Source organism: Conger conger, chromosome 3 (genome assembly GCF_963514075.1).
Source record: "Conger conger chromosome 3, fConCon1.1, whole genome shotgun sequence".
NCBI lineage: Eukaryota > Metazoa > Chordata > Actinopteri > Anguilliformes > Congridae > Conger > Conger conger.
In genome coordinates, this window is record NC_083762.1 from 49,251,931 (window position 1) to 49,279,468 (window position 27,538).

The 27,538-nt window shown below is 42.8% G+C and overlaps 1 protein-coding gene across 3 annotated transcripts in view; it reads right to left on the reverse strand.

Annotated features, from left to right (window-relative positions):
* Window positions 1-27,538, reverse strand: part of tubgcp3 (tubulin gamma complex component 3) — a 291,027-nt gene that overhangs the window by 259,238 nt on the left and 4,251 nt on the right. For 2 of the 3 annotated variants that reach the window (XM_061235117.1, XM_061235116.1), the window contains exon 2: window positions 6,511-6,618. The exons of the other annotated variant lie outside the window; for it this stretch is intronic. In XM_061235117.1, coding sequence (XP_061091101.1) covers window positions 6,511-6,618 — 108 coding nt within the window. The remainder of the gene's footprint in view (window positions 1-6,510; window positions 6,619-27,538) is intronic. 3 annotated transcript variants of the gene reach the window in all.

Consider the following 27,538-nt stretch of genomic DNA (forward strand, 5'->3'; position numbering starts at 1 on the left):
GCTGGTCTTAAACTTGTTTTGAATACAGAAAAAACTAAGTACATGATATTTTCTACACGGAATACAACTATGCCAGGACTGGTGCTCAAATTGAGCTAGTTCAGTACAACAAATAATTAGGTATCTCGCTGGATCATGATTTCTCGATTAAAACTCAAGTCATCCAGAAATATTAAGACCAAACCATTTTCTTTACAGAAATAGATCCTGTTTTTCATTGGACAACAGGAAGAGGATTGTGTAGGTGACAATTTTACCCTTATTTGACAACGGAGTCCTTTACAGGCATGCCTCTAACAGTAACGGCTACACTGACTGATTTTAAAAACGCCTACACACATAATTTAAGCATTGTAAAAGTGTAAAAATGTAAAAGTTCAAATGAATGAAAAACAAGAAAGCCTAACTAACAAATCCCAGTGTTTACTATTAAATAACTAAACTGCAGCAGCCAGCCACAGTTTAGTTTGTCCCACAGCAGTTGCAGAATGAAGCTAAATTTGTACTCTCATAAACATAAAAGATCTCTCCAGGGCCATTCTGTGTGTCTGTCGAAGTGCACCCGAGCAATCTTTTTTTTATTATTATTATGTGGTTTTTTTTTTGTTTTGTTTTTTTTTTTGTAGGGTGAAATTCGCAGAACTCCGTTGTTGTGCAAGAATTATTGCTCTTATGGTTAGCAATTTCTGAAAATGTATTTCTGGGTTGTTAATGACTTCAACTGAAACTAATGGCTTCTTCACGGTCAGATGTTAAATAGGGCAATAAGAACATGTCAAAGTCCTGAGACTTTGACATTGTCAGGTTTGTGTTGACAATACTGGAAAGAAAATGACCAGTGAAGCTTTCAAAGAGCAGGTCACAGTATTTTAGTCAAAAAAGCAACTGTATTATTCTATGAACATCCATCTATTATCACCCGCTTATCCGGAGTCGGGTTGCGGTGGCAGTAGGCCAAGCTGGGTATTCCAGGCGTCCCTCCCAGCCACCCTACGGAGGAGGATCATTTCAGGCGCTTGTATCCACGATCTCGTTCTTTCGGTCACTACCCAAAGCTTGTGACCATAGATGAGGGTTGGGACGTAGATTGACCGGTAAATCGAGAGCTTCGCCTTCCGACACAGCTCCCTCTTCACCACGACGGTCCGGCACAACGCTCGCATTAACTGCTGACGCTGCACCGATCCGCCTGTCGATCTCACGCTCCCTTCTACCCTCACTCGTGAACAAGACCCCGAGATACTTGAACTCCTTCACTTGGGGCAATGTCTCGTTCCCAACCCGGAGGGAGCAATCCACCGTTTTCCGGCAGAGAACCATGGCCTCGGACTTGGGAGGTGCTGACTCATGCGCCTTGAGATCCTGTCCATGAATATCACAAACAGGACCGGTGACAAGGGGCAACCTTGGGGGAGTCCCACACCCACTGGAGACGTGCTGGACTTTGTGCTGAGGATGCTGACACAGCTCTCACTTTGGTTATACAGTGACCGGATGGCTCTTAACAACGGCCCCGGTACCCCATACTGCCACAGTACCCCCAACAGGGTTCCCCGGGGGAAACGGTCGAAAGCACATATGGAGTGGATGGGCAAACTCCTATGACCCCGGCAGCAACCCCTCCAAGGTAAAGAGCTGGTCCACTGCTCCACCACCAGGACGGAAGCCACATTGCTCCTCCTGAATCCGAGGTTCGACCATTGGTCGGAACCTCCTTTCCAGCACCCTAGAGTAAACTTTCCCGGGGAGGCAGAGGAGTGTGATACCCTGATAATTGGAGCACACCCTCCGGTCCCCTTTCTTGAAAATGAAAATGAATATTCTATGAACATTTTTATTATAATATAAAAACTGATGTAGCCTAAATTTTTAGCCGGTTTTCGATAAAATTTGCTGACACTCAGGATGAGAAAAAGGTGGTGGTCAACGGTGACTGGAGTTGTAGGTGAACGTTTAGCAAAAGGATGCGTCTATGGATTCAATTCATTTATCTATCAATAACAGAGTGACTCATCAATTATTTGCAAATTCACATAGGCCACTTTACATAACAGTGACAGGATTAGCAAACCACATTTATGATTATGGTTGCTTAGTGGCGATCCCAAACACAAAAACACTTGGATACATGTGAATTTTTCAGAACCGTGTCAGCCCACAATGTTCCGAAAAGCACCTGAAGCACAACTAGTTACTACAGTTTTGTACTCTGTTGAGCAGGCACATCTCTATTAAATCTTTATCTGGTTAATCTTAGTTACAAACTGATACCGTCTATATAAAACAATGTGTGTAGGTGCGTGAACAATTTTACAAGGAACACTTTTTGTCATCCAAACCAGTTCGTCATTACATTAGATTAATGGCATTTGGCAGACGCTCTTATCCAGAGCTACGTACAACAAAGTGCATACCCATAACCAAGGATAAGTGCGCTGAGAGACCCCAGAGGGAAGTACAATTTCAACTGCTACCAGTACAACAAAGATAAGGACCATGGCCAATTTTAATGTTTTTTTGGGGTTTTTTTGACAAACAAACAAAACGCAAAAAGTATGACCAAACCCCTTAACTAACCAAACACTGCTTACCTAGCCAAACTAAAAATACTGATACACAAAAAAATTAATCACAGAAAGACAACAATTAAGGTTTACAGGGAGGTGAGGTGGGGAGGGACGGGGAGAGGTGCAGCTTGAAGAGGTGCATCTTCAGTTTGCGCTTGAAGGTGGGAAGAGATTCTACAGTTCTGACCTCAACGGGGAGTTCATTCCACCACTGTGGAGCCAGAACAGACAGTATTTGTGAGCGTGAGGTGGAAGTTCGGAGAGGGGGAGGAGCTAAGCGGCCTGTGGAGGCTGAACGAAGAGGTCTGGCAGGGGTGTAGAGTCTGATGATTTTTTGTCGGTAAGCTGGGGAAGACCCCTTAACTGCTTGGAAGGCTAGCACCAATGTTTTGAATTTGATGCGAGCCATGACAGGCAGCCAGTGGAGGGAAGTAAGCAGGGGGGTGACGTGTGAGTATTTGGGAAGGTTGAAGACCAGACGAGCTGCTGCATTCTGGATAAGCGGGAGAGGTCTGATGGCGGACGCTGGGAGGCCAGCCTAGAGGGAATTGCAGTAGTCCAGGCAGGACAGAACCATCGCTTGGACCAGGAGCTGGGCCGAGCAGGGGGGGGGGGAAAGGGGCGGATTCTCCGTATGTTGTATAGGAAGAACCTGCATGTCACCGCCGCAATGTTCTCGGAGAGGGACAGTCTGCTGTCCATCACAACGCCGAGGTTCCTTGCACTGGGTGATGGCGTAAGAGTGGTATCCCCTAGGGAAATGGAGAGATCCAGATGGGGAGAGGTAATAGCAGAGATGAATATCATTTCAGTCTTACCTGGGTTGTGCTTTAGATGGTGGTTGTCCATCCAGCTCTGGATGTTACTCAAGCAAGCAGAGATACGGGCTGAAACCTGTGTATCAGATGGTGGGAATGAGATGAAGAGTTGGGTATCGTCCGCATAGCAGTGGTAGGATAGACCATGTGCAGTGATAACAGGGCCATGGGAATGAGAGGAAAGACAAAAAAGAAGCGGCCTAGGACTGAGCCCTGGGGAACTCCTGTGGCAAGGGGCCGAGGTGTCGATATCGTACCAGCCCAGGCAACCTGGAAGGAGCGACCAGAGAGGTAGGACTCAATCCAGTCCAGGGCTGTGCTACAGATGCCCGTTGCTGACAGGGCAGACAGGAGGATGGAGTGATCGACAGTGTCGAAGGCAGCAGAGAGATCTAGAAGAATGAGGACAGAGGAGAGGGAGGCTGCTCATGCAGCATGGAGTGATTCACTGACGGAGAGGAGCGCGGTCTCTGTCGAGTGGCCAGATCTGAAGCCAGACTGGTGGGGGCCTAGCAGGTTGTTGTTAGAAAAGAAAGAAGAAAGTTGACTAGAAGTGGCTCGTTCCATGGTTTTAGATAGAAAAGTAAGAAGAGAACCGGGCGGTGGTTCTGGATGATGGAGGGATCCAGAGTAGGTTTTTTTTAGCAGCGGGGTGATGTGGGCCCCCTTGGAGGATGCTGGAAAACAGCCTCTTCTGGGGGGGAGGAGTTGACAAGGGAGGTGACAAATGGGAGAATGTCTGGTGTGATAGTCTGGAGAAGAGAAGAGGGGATAGGGTCAAGGGCACAGGTTGTAGGGCGGTGGGAGAGCAGGAGTTGAGAAACATCAGAGTCTGTAAGGGGGGAGAAAGTGGAAAAAGAAGGGATGGGCCTAGAGGAGGGGTGGTTGTAAAGGATCTGCGGATGTCCGTGACCTTCTCATCGAAAAGATCAGCAAAGTCATCAGCAGCGAAGGAGGACTGAGGTGGAGGAGGCGGTGTGTTGAGGAGAGAGGAGAAAATAGAGAACAGTTTCCGGGGGTTAGAAGTGGAGTTCTGAATTTGTGTTTGATAGTATTTTACTTTGGCGGCAGTGACAGCGGAAGAGAATACCGCCAGGAGAGACTGGTAAGTTGTGAGGTCTGAAGGGTCTCTGGATTTTCCCCACTTCCTCTCCGCTGTGCGGAGGCTGGCCCTGGAAGTACAAAGGGCGTCAGATGTCCAAGGACTGGGAGGGGATGTGCGAGGTGGCTTTGAGAAAGGGGGACAGAGAGAGTCAAAGGCAGAGGAGAGCGATGAAAGGAGAGTGGCAGATGCAGACTCAGTGGGGAGTTTGGAGAACGATTCGAGAGGGGGGAGTGAGGCGGTGACAGTGGTGGCAAAGGAAGAGGGTGAGAGGGAGTGGAGGTTACGGCAGGCTGAGGAAGTGTGCAGGGAGAGGCCGAAGGAGTGGAGTAGCGGTAGGAAGGCAGCAGCCTGGGAGGCTTCAAGGTGGATGTTGAAGTCTCCAAGGAGAATCAGTGGGGTGCCATCCTCAGGGAAGGAGCTGAGAAGGGTGTCTAGCTCATCAAGGAAGCTTCCCAGGGGCCCTGGAGGACGATAGATAACTGCAATAAAAAGGTTAGTAGGGTAGGATACTGCACCAGAATGGAATGCAAAAGTGGATATGGACAGGTCAGAGAGGGGAGAACAGAGAATTTCCATGAGGGGGGAATTAAAAGACCAGTACCACCGCCACGGCCGGAAGGCCAGGGAGTGTGAGAGAAGGAGGAGGAGGAGGAGGAGGAGGATGAGAGGGCAGCGGGAGTGGCGGTGTTGTCAGATGTGATGCAGGTCTCCATTAGGGCAAGGAATTGTAGAGACTGGAGGGAGGCATATGCGGGGATGAAGTCAGCCTTCCAAGTGGCAGACTAGCAGTTCCATAGTCCCCCTGTGACCGCAAAGTCCTCACAGGGGGTCAGCGGGGGGTAGCTGAGGTTCCGCTGCCGTGGAGGCCCACGTCGCAGGGGGTGTCTTCGAGGGAGAGAGCAGACTGGGATGGGGTGAAACATAACATAACAAACTGGGACGGAGCGTCGCTCTGAGCACACCTATTTCAATCGCCTACAATCGCTTACAAGCAATATCAAATCAAAGCTAATTCCAGTGCTATTTAAAACAAACGTTCAATCACTTGACAGCTATGCGGCCTGTAGCCTAGTGGTTAAGGTAAATGACTGGCACACGCAAGGTCACTGGTTCTAATCCCGGTGTAGCCACAATAAGATCCGCACAGCCGTTGGGCCCTTGAGCAAGGCCCTTAACCCTCCATTGCTCCAGGGGAGGATTGTCTCCTGCTTAGTCTCATCAACTGTACGTCGCTCTGGATAAGAGCGTCTGCCAAATGCCAATAATGTAATGTAATGTAATGTATGCAACCAGTTTCAGTGATTAACACAGCGATAAAAACAAACTAGCTCCAGCCCTAACCTCTGCCGTTTAAAATAGCAATTACAAATTTACTTTACCGCGTCTAGTGGACGGCCCGCAGCGATACCAGCACACCTGGTTAAAATTATGCACTTACTGACTTAACGATAACTTTCCCGAGTCTAATATACTCAGCGTCGCTCGGAGCACACCTTTTTCAATCACCTACAATCGCTTACAAGCAATATCAAATCAAAGCTAATCTACGGTCATCGCTCGTTAGCAACAGCTTCCCCACCACAGCCACAGAAACATTTTCTATAAGTTAATGCGACGATGCAACGCTTTGGACAATGCTCACTTCAGACACGAACACCTTCAGTTTTAAGCTACTAGTAGCACACTGTTCAAAGGCACTTTGCCAGCTAAGCCTTAGTAGCGTTCCGCTAACCGGAAAATGCAGAAATTGAATCCTACCTTTCCAAAGGTCAGAAATATCGTATACTTCCACTTTATATACCATATCCCTAGTTCATGTTACCTTGTCCGCATAAAAAAATATATATATATTGAATATTGAATAATTCCATTGGCAATCGGATTGGACATATTGAAATTTCCTGTAGTCATCTAATATATGTTTAGACACAAGCTACAAGGCCAGTCGCACAGAATGATTCTTTTTTATTATTATTATATATATTTTTTTTTTTAAACGAGCACTTCTATTCACACTCACGCTCCTTCTTGATCTTCTCGGAGACTAGAAACTCATCCCGTTCAATGGTGGGGGCGTAGTTGCTCCCAATCACACGCACTGCATACTGGAACTGGTGAGCAACGTCAGCTGAAATGAATTAAATCACAATGTCATGTACAAAATGTGTTACATTTAACACCACGCATAGGATACATTTCAGCAAACAGACCACCACAGTAAGAATGAACATCATGCGAACACAAAGACTACCACATAAATGTTTTTAAGGCTTTAAAACGTATAATTGACTAAATAAAATACAAAATAACATTTCATGAAAATGCGTACAACTGTGAGCTATTATAAATGAAACATTGAAACAGAGCATAATGTCTAATTGATCAACTTGGTGGGCATTAAGGATGCTGCCCTGGATTTGTACTCATCTCACCAGCAAAATGTTCTCATTATCAATCATATTGCTCAGACTAGCTAAATTAGGTTCTGTGGTATTTGTATGCTAACGTCACCGTATTTTCCTGGTAGGGTCATGTAATTGCCTGGATGGGAGGCCATCCAGAAACCAGTCTCTGCGTTCAAGGGTGGAGTTTGAGCACCCGTTACCCCGAAGGTAACACAGGCTGGAGATTAAAGCCAAACACGTCCAGGTTTGTTTTGAGAAGTTTTGCCCAATATCTAGAAAAAATGGCTACACTGACAGATTGAAAAAATGCCTACACACAATTTAAGCATTTGATCCAAATAAGCTCAAGAGAAAAAAGGTGTGACAGCGCTCCTTTAAGCTTGCTCAGGTACTTGTCCTTCTGGCAAGTGAAACTTGTCTATTACTTGCCCAGGACCTCAAGTCACTAGTCTGAACACACTTGTTTGCTGATGTCATGAGCCTCGATAATATTGTGTCGAAATTAAGGTGTTCCTGTGCACAAGGAGGATGTGCTGAAATAAGAACATCAATATGGGAATTAATAAAGCATTTCCCTCCAGAATTGACTTAAGAACACTGAAAATTACAACGCACGCACACACACAGTAACTAGCTTGCAAACTAAATAAGTAACTCTAGCCATAATATTACCTGAAGCCCCTGATTCAGTGGAATGTTGAGGCAATACTGGCAGCAACATTAGAAATTAGAATTCAGGGGTGTCTCGGTGGCGCAGCCTGTAGAGCACTGACCGCATGCTCATTGCGAGCCGCGACGTCAGCGGTTCGAATTCGACCGTCCGACATTTGTCTCACGTCTTCCCCTCTTTCTCGCTCCCATTCTTTCTGTCTCTCTATACTATATACTGTCCAATAAAGCTGAAAAAGGCCTAAAACATTTCTTAAAAAAAAAAAGAAATTAGAATTAATTTGAGAAACCAATAATTATTACAATTTCCTGGCTCTAGTCACTCCTAACGATTGGCTAATTCTTTCCATTGCCTGCACTACTGCCTCAAACATTTCGCATGGTGTTACCTGGTACTGACAGGAAAGTAACATCATGTTTCGACTCACTAGTTAGCTTAGGTCAGGGTTGCCAACTGTCATGCTTTTGACAAGAAACAGTTTCAGGCTGTTTCAGACTCCGTCGCACACTCTCATGCTACCCGAACACATCTCACACCAATTAAATACGAAGCAGCTCCCTGATGATGCCATAGACATTGCATAGAACTGGCAAGGCAATTTTATTTTCTGCACAGCAAACAGATTGTTTCATAAACAATACAGTGAGGTTGTCAATTGGCTATGTATTAGGGGTATGAATGCTTAAACGGTTAACTGAAACGGAGTTGATTGATAACCGATAATTTATTTCTGAAGCTGAAATGGTAAGCTCAGTTTAAAATAAATTTGCGCTCACCGTCAGGTGTATTATTGCAGTTTACATTTTAAACTGGCAACTGACAAGCTACAGTAATTCTAGCAAGCAATTTTGGCCATTTCCGGGGGTTTTAAATGCAAACACCACAGGCAATTGAATGTATTAAGTATTAAGAGATTTTTGTAGCTGACTTATGGCTTATTGTACATGCATGCATGCATACATACATACATATATACATACATACAGTGGTGTGAAAGTGATTGCCCCCTTCCTGATTTCATTATTTATTTATTTTTTTTTATTTTTTTGTTTTTTTGTTTTTTTTGCATGTTTGTCACTTAAATGTTTCAGATCATCAAACAAATTTAAATATTAGTCAAAGACAACACAAGTAAACACAAAATGCAGTTTTTAAATGAAGGTTTTTATTGTTAAGGGAGAAAAAACCAAACCTACATGGCCCTGTGTGAAAAAGTGATTGCCCCCTAAACCTAATAACTGGTTGGGCCACCCTTAGCAGCAACAACTGCAATCAAGCGTTTGCGATAACTTGCAATGAGTCTCTTACAGCACTGTGGAGGAATTTTGGCCCACTCATCTTTGCAGAATTGTTGTAATTCAGCCACACTGGAGGGTTTTCGAGCATGAACCGCCTTTTTAAGGTCATGCCACAGCATCTCAATAGGATTCAGGTCAGGACTTTGACTAAAAGTTCAAAACTTGAACTCAAAACAAAAAGTCTTCATTTTGCTTTTCTTCAGCCATTCAGAGGTGGACTTGCTGGTGTGTTTTGGATCATTGTCCTGCTGCAGAACCCAAGTTCGTTTCAGCTTGAGGTCACGAACAGATGGCCGGACATTCTGCTTCAGGATTTTTTGGTAGACCGCAGAATTCATGGTTCCATTTATCACAGCAAGTCTTCCGGGTCCTGAAGCAGCAAAACAGCCCCAGACCATCACACTACCACCATCATATTTTACTGTTGGTATGATGTTCTTGTTCTGAAATGCAGTGTTACTTTTACGCCAGATGTAATGGGACACACACCTTCCAAAAAGTTCAACTTTTGTCTCGTCAGACCACAGAGTATTTTCCCCAAAAGTCTTGGGGATCATCAAGATGTTTTCTGGCAAAATTGAGACAAGCCTTAATGTTCTTTTTGCTCAGCAGTGGTTTTCGTCTTGGAACTCTGCCATGCAGGCCATTTTTGCCCAGTCTCTTTCTTATGGTGGAGTCATGAACACTGACCTTAACTGAGGCAAGTGAGGCCTGCAGTTCTTTGGATGTTGTTGTGGGGTCTTTTGCGACCTCTTGGATGAGTCGTCGCTGCGCTCTTGGGGTAATTATGGTCGGCAGGCCACTCCTGGGAAGGTTCACCACTGTTCCATGTCTTTGCCATTTGTGGATAATGGCTCTCACTGTGGTTCGCTGGAGTCCCAAAGCTTTAGAAATGGCTTTATAACCTTTTCCAGACTGATAGATCTCAATTACTTTCTTTCTCATTTGTTCCTGAATTTCTTTAGATCTCGGTATGATGTCTCGCTTTTGAGGATCATTTGGTCTACTTCACTTTGTCAGGCAGGTCCTATTTAAGTGATTTCTTGATTGAGAACAGGTATGGCAGTAATCAGGCCTGGGTGTGGCTAGAGAAATAGAACTCAGGTTTGATAAACCACAGTTAAGTTATGTTTTAACAGGGGGGGGCAATCACTTTTTCACACAGGGCCATGTAGGTTTGGATTTTCTTTCTCCCTTAATAATAAAAACCTTCAATTAAAAACTGCCTTTTGTGTTTACTTGTGTTGTCTGACTAATATTAAAATTTGTTTGATGATCTGAAACATTTAAGTGTGACAAACATGCAAAAAAAATATTAATAAAAAGAAAAAGAACATACATACATGGCATAGTGGAAAGCCATGTTCAGTCTGCCAGTAGCTAGTTTGAATTCATGTGTCAAAGAATAAACACGGATCCTCTGAACCTTAAAAAAAAAAAAGCAGCAGCATTCTATCAATCAGGCCTTAATGGTAGAGTGGCTAGACAGAAGTCACTCTTTAGTAAACGGCATATGACAGCCCACTTGGAGTTTGCCAAAAATACTTGAACTCAAAACAAAAAGTTGGGCAGTACAAGGACTATGCGCCTGGCAAACACCAGGCACTGCTGATCACCTGGCTAATACCATCCCTACAGGGAAGCATGGTTGTGGCAGCATCATGCGATGGGGGTGCTCCTCAGCACCAGTGACAGGGAGACTGGTCAGAAGGGAATGGATGGATGAATGAATGAATGAATGCAGCCAAATACAGAGATGTCCTTGAAGAAATCCTGCTCCAGAGTGCACGTGACCTCAGAATGGGGCGACGGTTCACCTTTCAGCACAATAATGACCTGAAGCATACAGCAAAGACAGCGATGGAGTCGCTTCGGGACAAGTCTCTAACTGTCCCGGAGTAGCCCGGCCAAAGCCCATGCTTAAATTCCATATAATATCTGTGGAGAGGCCTGAAGATGGAAGTTCACAGATGCTTCCCATTCAATCCTATAGTGCTAGAGAGGATCTGCCAGGAAGAATGGGATAAACCGCCTAATGTAGAGACTTTCCCCAAGAAGCTATAATTGCTGCCAAAGGTGCTTCTACAAAGCACTGAATTAAGGGTCTGAATACTAACAAAAGATTTCAGTTTTAGAGTTTTTAAATAAATCTCAAATGTTAAAAACATGTATTCACTTTGTCATTATGGGCTATTGAGTAGATTGACAGGCAAAAATGCCAATTTTATCCATTTCAAATTAAATCTACAAGTGTGTGTTGCAACTGGCCTACAATATAACAGTAGTGAAATTACTTTGATAGAGGATTCTCGGAGTAGCAGAAAATGAGAGATGAGACAATTAGTAGGCATGGGTCGGTTTCCGGTTTTCAGGGGTCCATGCACGGGCTCCAAAATATGTAGGGGTCTTCGCACGGGCTCCAAAATATGTAGGGGTCTTCGCACGGGGCTCCAAATTATGTAGAACTAAAAAAAGTAATCAGTCTCATAAAATGACTTATCAGAAATATCCAACCACAAATTTAGTATTTCAATTAATAATTAAAATAACCAATATTAATGATTGAACACACCGATAACCTGAAGGTTGGAAGTTCTTCGAAAGACGGCTCTCATGTCTATGTGATTCCAAAACGGACACCAGAGTTAAATAAAATATATTTATTATTAATAAAATCTATTTAATAAACAACGTACAAACACAGAACAGATAAATTAACGGGAATTAGTAGGGGAAGTTAGGGTGTGTGTGTGCATGTGTGTGTGGGTGCGCGTGAGCGTTCCGCGTACACCAGTTTCCACTCGCTATAGGCCACGAAGTTACCGCAAGGTAACTGGATGTGTCCGTAGGCCTGGTAGTGCGCTGTGCAGCATTCAGCCTCTGTCCGAGTCTCGGAGCAGATGAGCTGAAGGGACTGGCCAAAAAGGGTGCGTTGAAGAAGTGGGCGAAGAGAGTGAAGAGAAGAGAAGAAGCAGAAGAGAGATCCCAAGAACGTGTCTTGCTCTTATACGGGAAGGTTTATTGCTCCCGCCATTACGGGATTGGCTGAACCAAGCGAGACGTCATGCGGGGTGGACGTCACAGAATTGTCCTGTGGGAATGTGGAAGTTGTAGTTCCTACAATGGCATACCTCGGTTTGAAAAAGGCACGGTTCGAAAACCACTCAAATTTCCTGTCATACTGTTCCGGCAGTATGAGCTCTGATTGTTGATACCACTTTTTTTTTTTACGATACCACTGTTTTAGCAATAATGTTTCCTTAGTTTGTGCGGTAACAAAACTTGTATGGGGGGATGACATGAATCAGGTGAATTGATATTCTTTTCATGGTGTTACCTTTTCCTGCTCATCTCCAAACCATAGTTGGGAAACACAGGGGAACCGAACCACTATTCCTTTTCAATTCCAGGACCAAAGCTGCAAATTATAATAAGTTAGCTGTAGTTGCACCGTTCACTCGACAGCAACTTGACGACTTAGCTGGTTTAAGCTGCAAAAACGAGGACTCCTTAAGCATTCGCTGCTTTTATTGCACCAAAGAAAATGACATTAACTCCCTTGTACTACCGTCTTTTCTCTGTGACCATGCTCCCGTTCAAAACGCACACACAACGGGCACAAAAAACCACACACTCACCATTCCCAGTGGCCTCACATAAACACATGGACCAATCACCTGATTCCCACTCTTAAAGCTGCATACCCTCATTCATGAACAACAGCAATGGTTTAGAGAACAAAATCCATAATAGACTTTAATTCCAAAAACACTTAAACGGCGGTGAAATCGGTTACCGACAATGAAGAGCTTTGACTAAGGTGTATGAAATGAGTTGCATAAATAAAAGATGACTGGTTTACATGCTTAAACTTGCAACATATTAATATTTTATAATGAAATAAATCCCCAGAAGAATTCTAGTAGCATTTAACGTGATCCCAAAACAATAACCCCTATTTAGAGATTCTTTCATGGATGTATGCAGTAAAATATAAAATCTGGTTTAAAAAGTTTCCACAGTGGCTTTACTGATCATGGCAACAGAAATTGAAAAAAGTTAGATTTTAGGGGTATGACAGGAATGTAAAGATGTATGAAGTTGGGATAGTTGCAAGAGTTATATAAACAAAACCAAAGCTAATTCTTTCTAGAAAAGTTAAAGATGTAACATGAACATATCCAAAGTATAGAGTAGAGTAACATTTCTGACACTGGTTTCTGTGCAGGTCTAAATGTGCGAAAAGTTACCAAATTGAATACTTCATGGGCCATATCCTAGCTAATGTTATTAGTAACTAGGGGTGTGAAAGGTTTAATGTTCAACGGTCAACCGAAAATGATTTGTAAACGGTTACAAAAAATTGCTAACCAATATTTTTTTCTGAAACTGAAATGGTAAGCTGTTGGTTGACTTATGGCTTCTTGTAAAGTTATGTCGTTTCTTGAGGTTCACAGAAGATCCATGTTTATTCGTAGACACCCAAATTCAAACTACCGGAAAATTGAATGTAGTTTTCCACTATGCCGCATCTACATAAAAATAAACAAAGCAACACATCATTGGAAAATGTTGCACGCAATAGTAAAATATGCTGTTTAGCAAAGCAATCTGCGGCCATTTCAGAAGGTTAAGAATGCAAACACGGCAGGGAACCGTACTGTACTGTAACCTACTGTACTCTAGTTATCAAATAATTTCTGTGTGTTTTAAATCTGTAGCTGTAAGTTCACTTATGGCTGATTGTATAGAGTTTTTTCATCCGTGTTTATTCGTTGACATGCTAATTAAAACTACCGGCAAACTGAACTTTGCTTTCCATTATGTGGGATCTACATATAAATAAAGCAATACATCATCATAAGCCTGATTTTTACTTCTGCGTCGAATCTACGCGGAGGCTAGACCATAGCCTAAGCAAGTACCCTACGTCGTTGAGAGCATTTATATTTGTGCGTTGGGGCTGCAATTACACCGCCAAAACACTAGTTTTTGTCATAATTATATTCCATAATAATTTCCGATTAACTGTATGGATCTTACTTCTGTTAAATTAATGGCGGCTGAAAACAGCGGCAGAGTTCACAAAGAACTGTAAAAGAGCTTGTCCATTGCAACAAGCTCTTTTAAAGTTTTTCACTGTGACACCTGGCAAACTTTAAATGTGTCTACCGGGAAAATGAAATAGAGTATGAAACTGAAGTTTTCAGGAATTTTATCTCATAATTGTCTGCCAACACACAAAAAGAGAAAAAAGTGGTGCTATGATGCAACCTCCTGGAGTTGGCATGGAATGGCCCCTTACTAATGTTCTATATGTTAACCCAGGGGCTCCCAAGCCCCGGGCCGCAAACCGGCAGCAGGCCGTGAAGCATCAGCTGCCAGTCCGTGGCTTGACTACTAAAATAAATACAATAATAGATAAATAAATAATCATTTCAATACAAAAATGTTAAATATAGTTTTTAATTCATCCAAAATACATGTAATACTCATTTATTTAATCCAAAACATTCCATTTGAATAATTCTGCAGCACACTTTTAGTGACACCCACAACGTGCAGATTGGCTGCGTCAATGACTTTGAATGCTAACAGTTAGCACGCTTCATTTGTTTTGCTTTGATCAAAGCAGTTGGCCTACTTCAGAGAAAAGATGAGTGGCCTTCAGCAAACATCCATGGACTGTTTCCTCACAAGCAGCTCAGCTAAAAGGGACAGTGAACGTGATCTGCAACCTGAAAATTTAAAGAAAAGTAAAGCGAGTTTCAATCAGAAGTACGATTCCTCGTACATAAAGTATGGATTTGTCGCAACGGGTGATTCTTAGGCACCGAACCCATTGTTCGTCTTGTGCACAAACTCAATGAAGCAATGAAACCGTCAAAGCTTCTTAGGCACTTGGAAACCTAGCACTTCTGGTCTCTATATCTTCAATCAGCATAGGAATCGTAATGAATTTCTATAGCCATACTGTTGTTTAGGCTGCACCATTTGGCAGACTTGAGACTTGACTTGGACTCCTGCTCAGAGACTTGAGACTTCATTTGATGATTTGTGAACATCTCTGGTGGAATGTGTGTTATTGCTATACTTTTGAGGATAATTAGGGAAGTAAAGCCGGTTCTTCTGGGCTGAGTAAAGAGCAAATATTGGGTAAAACTGAGCGTACTTCAGGGAATGCCACGCTGGCAGTTAAACAAGCTACATTACTACACAACAACAAAGATTCTATGTCCGACAGAAAAAATATTTTCTGTTGACAGCAACAATCATCACTTGAACTGCAAGGCTCACAAACAGATTTAAAGGCATACTATGCAGGATTAGCTACTTTCTTTGCTTCACTCCATCACAGTAATACTCATTTATCACTCTATCACAGCAATGAGGAAGCATGCGTTTAATAATATTTTCAAGGTGAAAATACTGCACAGTTTACCTTTCACGTAACTGAATTTTATGAACTCATGAAACAATAGCAGAAATCAAAGCATCACCAAGAGAATCAATGTCCAAACCTATTGTTTCTGGTTTTTTGAGCAATTTGGAATCGATGGTTGATTACTTAAGAAATTTAATTTGATCGATAAAATTACATGATCAAATTTGGTGTATATCAACTGTTGCATTTTGGTGAAATTCAGTTATAATCTGTCTTGGAGTACATACTTAACTTTTTTAATATGCAGGACATTGCAGGAATAGAATACAAATATGCAATATGAATACAAGAATGCATTTCAATGCAAATGTGGAGGCTACATTAGGAACTGATCTCACAGAATTGTTTGATTACAAATCTAAAATTGTGGAGTACAGAAACAAACATTGAGCACACTGTAAAAAGAGAAACCATTTCTCTAAGGTGAAACCAAATTGGTAAAAAAACACCCTTTCTGAGAATCTGTACATTAAGCACGTGTATGGTTTGATCAATTTGATTTAATAAATGTTAATTTACCTAATGTTAACATCAATGTTAGGGAAACTGCCCATCATCTTTAACATAGCCTAAGTATGGTGAAATTGTAACTAGACAACATCATATTAATTTGTTGAAACCAAGCCGTTTCTATCGACATATGGGAAAAAAAACTGATTGAAAACGGCATCTTAAACAAGGGATATGGAAGCCCGTTTACATTTTTGTTCTTTGTGGTGGGCGACAATTTCTTAAAAGCGAAAACATAACACCTGTCTTGTCAAGACAGACAGACTACTTTTTACTGGACTGTCCGGCAGACTGTCCATCATAATAATTATAGTATCCATACGTGCTAAAAAGAAAGGTTTTTTGGAGAATCCTTTCTTTTTAGAATTTTGTTGACGGGTTGTTGCTAGATAACGTTGACCGAATTGATGCCATTATGTTCAGTTGTGAATGGAACCTTCAATAGTGTTGAATGAGCTTTCGTATTAATTTCGAACGGCGATTAGGCCACTTTCACTGCAACTACTTCATAGCCAGAGTTGTGTTGAACCACATGTCTATGTCCAAACATGCAACGGTCTCCACACACATATTAATCTAATGTCTGAAGCCATTCTGACTTAGCAGTGTTATGCAAGACTCATCTTTGCAAAATATTTGTCTACAGGGTAGGGATCAACACCACCAGTAAGATTAATATTTTCTTTGCTGTCCCTGTTATATTTGCCATATTTATTAGTTCGCTGTTGGAAAAACCTATCGACTGTGGCCAATCTAAAGTCAGTAACAATTTTTTTGTGTGCGACTTCCTACACGGACTTTGTGTGCGACGTCTTCCTCCTGCTGCTAAGTTTAGCTTGGCCTACCGCTTTACTTTCATATGGTCAGAAAATAAATAACAAAAAGCAGAAAAATGGACACTAAGTGAAACACTGAAATATAAAAGGAATTAAATTTACCAGTAATTAATTTACTTTAAGAAATTTTAATTTGCTGCTGTCGGTCGCTACTTATCTTTCACTTAACCGACATTCGTCACACTGGGTTTGTGATTAAACAACCGATGCAATCTCATTTACTGACATAAGGCAATGCACAAGTGACTTTTTATATGTTGAGATGATTTTAACTTGAATGGGGAAAAGAAGAAAAGGCAGTAAAGCTTTGTTCACGGACACGACACAAGACAAGCTAACGTTGCACGAGCCTGTTGCTACCAACAACCCAGCAATCATGCAGGATTTAGAGGAACCAAAGCTAACTTTAACTTCCAATTTGATGACATTGCGTTTCCACCCTTAGAAACTCCAACAAAACCAACAAAAAAGACAAAACGTGATAGTGGAGATAATGCCGAGATTCTAGCAGCAATCCATTCGCTCTCTGAAAAGCACGATGAAACTTTCCAAAAAATCTCTGCCATTGAAAAAACAACGGAGTCTACTTCAAGACAGGTGGAGAAGTTAGCAGACAGCCCAGCAGCTTACTTTGGACGTTAATCAACAGAAGCGAACACTGGAAAGCATGAATAACGAGATTCATAAACTGCAAACAGAAAACAAGGCACTGAAGACTGCTGTCGCCGACAGTCAGCGTTACAGCCGAAAGTGGTCCCTAAAGATCCATGGCGTGAGAGAGGAAGATGGGGAAGACATCAGGAGAAAGATCGTTGACATCCTCGGGAAAACGGCTCCCAATATTCGTGATAGTTTGAAGGAGGGGGTCGATATCGTCCATCGCGTTGGGCAACAATGACAAGACAACTCCGCTAGATCAATCATCGTCCTGTTTGCAATGAGACGTTACCGTGATATTGTATGGCGAGAGGCGAAAGGTGCAAAATTTCTTATTGATAACAAACTGAGAATCACCGAAGCTCTGTCCCTAGAGGATAGAGCTGCATGAGAAGCTTTGGCCCTTAGTGAAGAAAGCGAGGGAAGAAGGGAAGAAAGCCTCATTGAGGCCCTTGTCTTCATAAATGGGAAAAGGAATGACTGCTCAGAGGTAACATGGGTAGCCCACTCAGTGTCTGATAAATTATCAGTTTAGCTGAGAAGTGTTGCATGCTTAGCTGTGCTCTTATAGTCCTTGGGCCAAACCATTTTTCGGTACCATCTGGGTGGGCAAATTCTAGATGTGATTTTTTTAGTCCTATACATCCCTAGATTATGTTTTGATATGATAGACCTTTTGGTTTGGCAGCTTATTAGTGGTTATCACCTCCTAAAGGTATGGACTGCTTTCGTTCAAAACCGGAGTTTTGCCAAAAAAAGTCCCCTGCCATATTTTGCCCCCTTTCGCATGATTCACTTGTAGGTCGGGCTGTGGGGGTGCTAGAGACATGAGCCTGCCGAGCTATGAGCTAGGCCGAGCTATGGTCACTTTTCCCGCACCTACCCCCTACCGGTGAATGCCTAATTTTTGCGGTTTTCCGGAGGTATTGTGCGGTAGGTGTGGGAAAGTTACCATAGCTCAGCGTAGGAAGCTCTCGGGGTTGGTCTCTACGTGTTCAGGAGACTCAGGCGCATAAAGAACAGGTCTCTATCAACCACAGCCCAACCACAGCCCGAGCTATGAGCAAATAACCCGAAGGGGAGCAAAATATGGCAGGGGACTTTTTTGGCTCCACCAGAAAAGTTAAAAAGGGTAAAACATTTTACCTAATAGATATCACCATGATACTTCCTCAGTTGGTTACTTACATAAAGACTATTATTTTTTGTATTAAAAGTTTAAATATGCAAATGATGCATTATCTACTTAAAATATGTGTTAATTTACACATACAATACATAAACCCTTCTTGAAGGTTTTGTATATGTCCAGGTTTCAGTTCAGTGAGTGAGTCTAGTGGCTGGTAGGACCATAGGCAGATGCCTTGTTGGTAAGTAATTTGTTCAAAGTACTTAAAACAAATAAAGTGTGTGTTTACCCCCTCAAATGAATTTATTTATTTATTTATTTATTTATTATTTATTTAATTTATCTCCAGCCAGATCTATATTTAGAGGTAAGTTACCTTAGGTAACTTTAGCTAGCAAGCTAGTTTAGAGTTAGCGGTAATGTATATTACATAGATACGCTCCCGTTAATAACTAGCTAGTTAATAACGAGTTAATCACCGCCAGCGGGCCGAAAGAAATACCGGCTTGATCCATCACTAGAAAACATAATAAAACAGGGCACTGGTGTTTATTTTCAACTGTTGCTCAAAGTTTAGACCCTAATGTTCAAATGTTCGTCATAAAACACGATCGAAAGTGCAGGCTACAGTGGAGTCCAGTGGGCAAACGCAAAGACTGTTCCTGTTTACGTTATTTGAATGTGCAATAGTTGTTTTCAAGAGTACATTGTTTACACTAATTGTGATATTTTTGTTTTCTAATTGCACATTGACATTGATCACTTTTTATTTGGTTATTCTATTATTGGAGTGGACATTTTATATTGCACATTGGCATTCGTTTTTACTTTATATTTGGATATTATATTATTGTATATCATATTTAGTTGGTATAATAAAACTACTCCATTTGGAGACAAGGCTGTGCCATATCCAAAAGCTCCAGTAGATGGCAATAGACTCCTGTAATGGACATAAGTTGTATTTTCCAGCCAGTTTCCATTGGAAGTGGAAAATAACCCAGTTGGCACACTTTGGTGCCAAATTGTGCCAAATTGAGTGTCCGCCTGGTAGTATCCTTACTAAAACCTTTGTGGAGGCTTTGCCCTTTGCTCAAATTCTATCTAAATGTGGTACATTTGTAGTCAAGGCGAGGATAGAAATTTCACATTTCTCCTTTAGTTTATTCCAATTTACTCAGGCATAGTAACAGTCACAATCTTTTCACACATTGGGAATACATCTCTGAGGTCCCTAGATGTCCATAGACACCAAGAACATGCATATGAACCTTACTATTGTGGAGCAATTCTTCATTTACTTTGGGTATGTCTTTTTAGGTGTTTTTTCTGAAAATATGGCTAGGGCTTAACAGGTTAATGTAACTTAATTTACATTACATTTACAGAAGATTCCTTGTTTGTAGCCCCCCTAAGTTGTAATGAGATCTGCGCCCTTGATTGGCAGCACTGAGCCAGCAGGCAGGGCCCCAATTACTGCACCCTGACAATATTTTAGTTTAGAATAAGGTTGATAATTTTATGTCAAACTATATTTATTACTCTATGTCAGAGACCCACATCGTCAGCAGTAGTGTAATGATGGATCCAACCTCAGGCGAATGCAGCAGCAACCTGCCAAGAAAGCGGGCCCGCATGGACTGCATCATCCACTGCTCTGATGATGATTCCAACTCAAACCTGGTGTCACCCCAAAACCTGGACTCATGGAGAACTTTGTTGAGGGCGGCAGAAATCAGACAACATCTCCCAATTTTGGACTTAGCCAAATACTTGTGTGAGGGAGATATTCCACCAGTGCAGTATCATTACCGCTGCCGTAGTATTTTCACATTGAAAAAATCCCTGCATTCTATCACAAAAAAAAAAAAAACTGCCTCTGACTCGGGAACCGAAGAAGTAAGTTCAAGAAGACTGTCTAGAGATGTGCCAAGCAAAGTGAATGATGAAGTGTGTATCTTCTGTGAGAAATCAACAAAGTATCTGAAGGGCAAAAATACGAGGGAACCTCTCGTACAGTGTTCAGAGTTGCGCGCAGATGACAGGATCCGAGAAGCAGCAGTCACCAAACTGGACCAAAGGATGCTTGCTGTCACTAGTAGAGAGCTTGTTGCTGCTGAGGGCCATTATCATAGGTCCTGCTACCGAGCATATACACGCGGAGAGCCTGCTGCCAACTCTAAGTCAAGGGAACAAAGTGGAGATGCAGATGCTCCATATGAGGTAGCAGAAAAACATACCTACGAGGAACTGTTCTCATACATTAGGAATGAACTCTTTCCCAACCCAGAAGTACTACCCATGACATACCTCTCATCAAGACTACAATCATCCATGACGTCTCTTGGTATCAGCCAGATCAAGGACTCAACCAAGAAACACCTCCGCCGTAGGATGGAAACAGAGTTCGGTGGAACCATCCATATATTTCCTGATGACAGTGGGAGGCTTCTTCTGTACCCAGACAACCTTTCAAAGACTGAGCTGGCCAAAACTGTGTACTCCTTGAATATGGAACTACAGCATACCAGATCTGTCAGAGGTGATATAACAGAAGCAGCTTTGCTGATAAGAAATGAGATAAAAAAACAATACACCCAAGTGTGGCCACCTGATGTAGAACAAAATGAATTCATCCTTCCCAAATCCATCACTCAGTTCCTGCAAAGTCCATCTGAAAGAGTCAAGCGACTTACCACCTCCTTTGGCAGTGACTTGGTCTTTGCAGTCACCAGTGGCAGAATCAAGCCTCCAAAACACCTACTTCTGCCGTTTGCTGTGAAGTCCTTGACAGGAAACACAGAACTTGAACACACCTTGAATCGGCTCGGACACGGTGTGTCCTATTCACAGGCTGAAGAGATTGACACAGCACTGTGTCTGCAGAAGATGGAACTGTCAAGGGACGGCATACCACTACCAACAGACATATACCAAAATGTCTTCACCACCCTGGCTTATGACAACATAGACGGACTAGAGGAGACGGTTAGTGGAGCAGGAACCTCTCACCGAGTCAATGGCATAGCTGTCCAGGCAAAAGTAATTGGACCTGTACCTCAAAGGATCATGCCTACAGTCACTAAGTCAAAGAAGCGGAGCATCAGCCCCAAAGCACTGATGCTACCCACCTACAATTCTGGACAGAGAGTGGGGCCAACAAACGCCCCAAGTGTAGATGCCAACACTACCACACAGGTACATGATGCAAAGGCAAAGAACGTTGTCTGGCTGCTTGCTCGAATGTTTGCCCCAGAAGCTCACACCGTGAGCAGCTGGACTGGATTCAACATCCAGACCCGCAACGATGTCACAGTGGTCCAGGATACTGTGAGCTACATGCCAACAATCAATGCCCCTGCTACAGAACTGTCTACTGTGTACGAGATGCTAAACCAGACAGTATGCATCATGGAGTCCCTGCAGTTAAAGACAATTGTCTGCGTGTTTGACCAAGCACTCTACGCCAAGACAGCAGAAATAGTGTGGAAGCATGACAAGTTCAAAAACATTGTCATCAGGATGGGGGTGTTCCACACCATTTGCAACCTACTTTCCATTCTGGGGAAACGATTCCAAGATGCAGGGTTGAGAGACATCTGTGTGGAGTCTGGTGTTATTGCTGAAGGGTCGGTAGCTGGTGTGATGGAAGGAAGAAAGTACAACAGAGCTGTCAGGCTGCACAAGCTGGTCTACGAAGCATTAATGAGGCTTGCCTGGAAAGGCTTCCTTCTGTGGATAAAGGACAAACATCCCACACAGGTTCGCAACCTGGAAGAAGCCCTGAGGGGCATTGGCAGCTTCCATGGTGATGTCTGTCAGGTGTCACTCACAGAGCTTCTTGAGAATGCCTCATTCACCCTCACCATGGAGCTGTTCCAAGTCTACCTGGACTCTCTCCAAAGCCAACATGGTCTTTCAGCTTTCTGGATGTCCTACCTTGATATGACAGAGATCCTGTTGGGCCTGATTCGTGCTTCTAGAGAAGGCAACTGGATGTTGCACCTTGCATGCATCAGAGAGATGATCCCTTGGTGTTTTGCTTACGACAAGCTCAATTACGCCCGCTACCTTTCCTACTACTATGCAACCATGTCACAACTGCCTGCTGATCACCCTGAAGTACATGCCCACTTCCTGCAGGGAGGCTTCTCTGTCCAAATTGGCAGCAGAAATCCTTTTGGGCGAATTCCTGTCGACCAGACCATTGATGAGACTGTCAACAAGGACACACACACACCTGGAGGAACAAAAGGCTTCAGTCTCAGGCTTGGGGCTGTCAACAAGTACTACTTGACTTCAGAGTATCGCAGTGCCTACCTGAGGCAGCTGAGGGAGATGGTCGGTCAAGGCGATTCTCTGCTCAATCACCCAGACTTACAGCTGCCCAGGATCAGAAGAGATGAGGCTGATGTACAGTCCATTGTTGATATCCTGGAAACCTGCTGGGTGAATCCACTCAGTCCAGACCAATGTGAGTTTGTCAGCTTGTCAAATGCAACTGTTGCCCCGCCAGATGTGGTCAAGGACCTGCTTGATGCCCGGGAGATAGGAGAGCAAGCATATCAAGCCTTCAAACATGACCGTCTCGAGACAACTCCGCCAACTACACAGTTCCATGACAAGATGACAAAGCTGAAAACATTCTCAGAGATCCAAAAGAAACCATGCAGCAAAGGGAAAGACAAGGAAGTAGCCCTGAAGGCAGAGGGGAAACTCTTTGGCCACATGGTTCTGGTGGCCCAGAGCCGAGAGCTACACATGAGTGATGTGTTGGCTCATCCCTTGGGACCACTGCCATGGGCCCTAGCTAATGGGGATGGATCTCTCCGCAAGACAAACAAGGCAGCTCTCGCCAGAGAGTTGGAGAAGAGTGTTGCCCCAGCAGATGTCATCCCAGAACCATCAACAACCATCATCGATGGAATGAGTTTGGTACAAAAGATGAAAGGGAATGATAAGACATTTGCACAGCTGGCAGAATCAACCCTAGCCAAGGTCCAGCATGAAGGAGGCAAGAGTGAACGCATTGATGTTGTCTTTGATGTTTACAAGGACATGTCAATCAAAAATTCAGAAAGGGTGAACAGAGGTGCAGATGCGGGGATCCAGTTCAAGAATATTGTTTCTGGCCACAACATCCAGCAGTGGAGGAAACTGCTCTGCAGCGCTGCCAGCAAAGCCAGTCTGATAAAGTTCTTGGTTGAGGAATGGAAAGGACCCAATCACAGAAATAAACTACAAGACAAGACCCTATATGTTACCTGTGAAGAAGTCTGCTTCAAAATCAGCAAGACCCAGTGGAAGGAGGTAACACAGCTCAAATCCTCTCAGGAAGAAGCTGACACCCGCATGCAATTGCATGCTCTCCATGCAGCAGAGTCTGGCTACAAGGCGGTGATCATCACGGCTGACGACACAGATGTTCTGGTGTTGACTCTGGGTTTGAGCAAGGACATCCCATGCAGAGTGTACCAAAAATGTGGCACACAGAACAGGACACAATTCCTGGACATCACAAAACTATGCCAATCGCTTGGCGATAGTGTTGCTTGTGCCTTGATTGGCATGCACGCATTCACTGGCTGTGACACTGTCAGCGCGTTTGCAGGACGTGGGAAAGTGGGCACCCTCAAACAGTTGAAGTCAGACAGGACATACCAAGATGCCTTCCTTGAGCTCGGTCGTACTTGGGATGTCTCCGATGAGCTCTTCAAGAAGCTGCAGGAAGTCACATGCCGCATGTATGTACCCTCTACGAAAACAACATCTGTCAACCTTCTTCGGTACCAACTTTTCTGCACCAGACATAGAGAGGTCGAGTCCAGCCAGCTTCCACCTTGTGAGGATTGCCTATGTATGCATTCCATTCGGGCCAACTATCAGGCTGCAATCTGGAGACGGTCTCTTCAAACCCAGCCATCTGTACCAAGCCCCAAGGACCACGGGTGGACCACAGATGATCAAGGGCAGCTGGAAATCCAGTGGATGCGCGGTTCCCCAGCACCAGATGCTGTCTTGCAGTTTCTCTCCTGCAAGTGTGTGAGGTTGTGCAAACCACCACAGTGCACATGCATCAACAATGGCCTGAAGTGCACAAACCTGTGCAAACTACAAACCTGTGCCAACCAACACAGTGAGGAAGAGCCTGCTGCACATCTGACAGACTCAGATGTGGATGATGATGCAGATGATGATCTGTGCTGAAATACACCCCCACCTCTGCTTCATCCCGTGGTAATGTATTCCTAGTGTTTCATATTGTGATCTTGGTCTGTGGTTGCGCTCCTGCCTTACTGTGTATTCTACTCTGTCCACAGGATCTTCACCTCCCTTCGTCTGTTGTGCACCAAATGTGGATGTTAATAAATGTGCACCAAATGTGCACCAAATGTGGATGTTAATAAATGTTTCCACCACAAAAATAATCTCATCATGTATTGCTTTTGTCCCTATTACTTAATGAAGCATTGTGTAGCAATAGCAATCGATTGGTTTATAATATATTATGTGAGAAATTAATCTCTTAATCTAATCTATTGTTAGCCTATTCCTGCAAATATCAGGACAGAAGAATAATCTATATCACTTTTAATACAGTAAAAAGTACAAATAGTTTCTGGCATCCAACAGGTCAAGATGTGAATGAAGAGGTAACAGTGACACCTATAGCGGCCTGGAGGCTACAAGTAACAATTGATAAGTTATACAGTAGGGGCCTGTCTTATACACAATATAATAGTACTGCTTAAAGAGATGCTAGTGTGAGTGACATGCACTGGAAAAACTTCATTAAGAAGATGTTGGTGTGCTGAAGAAGGGAGTCATGAGGCAAATGAGATAGTGGTTTTATTAACCAAAAATAACCAACAAAAATCAGGAAACATAAATTTGCAGCCCTGGGATGCTACAAATATAATTTAAATCAAAACCACTTCCACAGCCTCACAGGACGCTGTACTCTCTCTCACCAAGGTCAGAATGACCAGCTTATATACATCTTCCTCAGCCCTACATTGGTTGGACTGAACCATTATCCCAGGTACAGGGTAGGCTATACAAGAGGAGGTATCATAAATGTTCTTAAGATGTAAATGAAAAATATATTTTCAAACATTATATAGGTTGACTGTTGGGACTCCATACACCTACAGGTTTCACTGCCTTGTGGGCTAAATAAATGTATCTGTGGTCCGTGGATAAACCAACAAGGTCTATCACATCAAAAGATAATCTAGGGATGTATAGTAATTAATTACTGGCTTTATCCAATGTTCTGGAAAGATATGCAAATTAACACATATTTTAAGTAGATAATGCATCATTTGCATATTTAAACATAAAAATTCAGAAAACTTTTAATACAAAAAATAATAGTCTTTATGTAAGTAACCAACTGAGGAAGTGTCATGGTGATATCTATTAGGTAAAATGTTTTACCCTTTTTAACTTTTCTGGTGGAGCCAAAAAAGTCCCCTGCCATATTTTGCTCCCCTTCGGGTTATTTGCTCATAGCTCGGGCTGTGGTTGGGCTGTGGTTGATAGAGACATGTTCTTTATGCGCCTGAGTCTCCTGAACACGTAGAGACCAACCCCGAGTCGATCAGAGCTTCCTACGCTGAGCTATGGTAACTTTCCCGCACCTACCGCACAATACCTCCGGAAAACCGCAAAAATTAGGCATTCACCGGTAGGGGGTAGGTGCGGGAAAAGTGACCATAGCTCGGCCTAGGAAGGTCTGATCGACTCAGGGTTGGTCTCTACGTGTTCAGGAAACTGCAGGCTCATGTCTCTAGCACCCCCACAGCCCGACCTACAAGCGAATCATGCGAAGGGGGGCAAAATATGGCAGGGGACTTTTTTTGGCAAAACTCCGGTTTTGAACGAAAGCAGTCCATACCTTTAGGAGGTGATAACCACTAATAAGCTGCCAAACCAAAAGGTCTATCATATCAAAACATAATCTAGGGATGTATAGGACTAAAAAAATCACATCTAGAATTTGCCCACCCAGATGGTACCAAATCGTCCAATTTTGGGGTTTGGCCCAAGGACTATTATTTGAAAGTGATAAAGTAATAGGCCTACTTTCGTTCAAGTGAGACTGAAACTTCACTCTTATTGATTCGCTCATTGACAAGCTCTTCTTTTCGTTGTTCCAAGAACATTTCATACGAGACTATACTGAGAGTTATATTCTCATGGACGTTTAGTTGTTTGTACGAGTAATGCTTATGTGATTGACTCGTGAACTATATTCACGGGCTTTTTTATTTTAAGTTTACCTAATGGACCTGCACTAGTTACATACATTTTCAAGCACATAGGCAAGTATATTTTAGTTTCTCTTCTTCAGTTGTTTGTATCTTGGTTGCTGCCTTTTTTATTGCGTCTGTCTACAGGATCGTTCAAATTATTATTTTACTTTGATCCCATATTAGACATGGTTATATAGTATTTTTCTCTGTCACTATGTGTTAAGCCAGTTCAAATGGTTGTTTATCACCACCTCGTTCTTGGTAGTATTCTTCATCTTAAGGTTTTCGGCGTTTACAGGTAAACTTAATTTTCTTATCTTTTTTATTTTCTATGGATTTTACGTTTAACTCTCTTAAATTATTGTTATGTCTTTAAATGTCAGGGGTATTAGGAATCTTACTAAGAGGAAAGCTGTTTTTTTGCTGTGCAAGAGAACTGAGGCTGATTCCATTTTACTTCAGGAAACACATTCTTGTGAATCGGATACAAAATTCTGGAAAGCCCTATGGGGTAACTTAGCTCATTTTAGTCATGGTACTAATCATTCTGCTGGGGTTTTAATTTTTTTGCATAGATTTAAAGGGGATGTTCTTGAAACAGTGCCTTCTTGCGATGGTAGATGGATTGCCTTGATAGTCAAGCAAGACAATGCTATCTTAATTGTTTGTAATGTATACGGATTTAACTCCCATGCTTTTAACAAGATCTTATATTTAGTGAAATATCATCCAAGTTGAAGCAACTTAATAAGTATCAAGGCTCATACATCATTCTTTGTGGTGACTTTAATGAATGTCCGGATGATATAAAAGATAGATTTCCTCCTAGGCTCAGCCAAA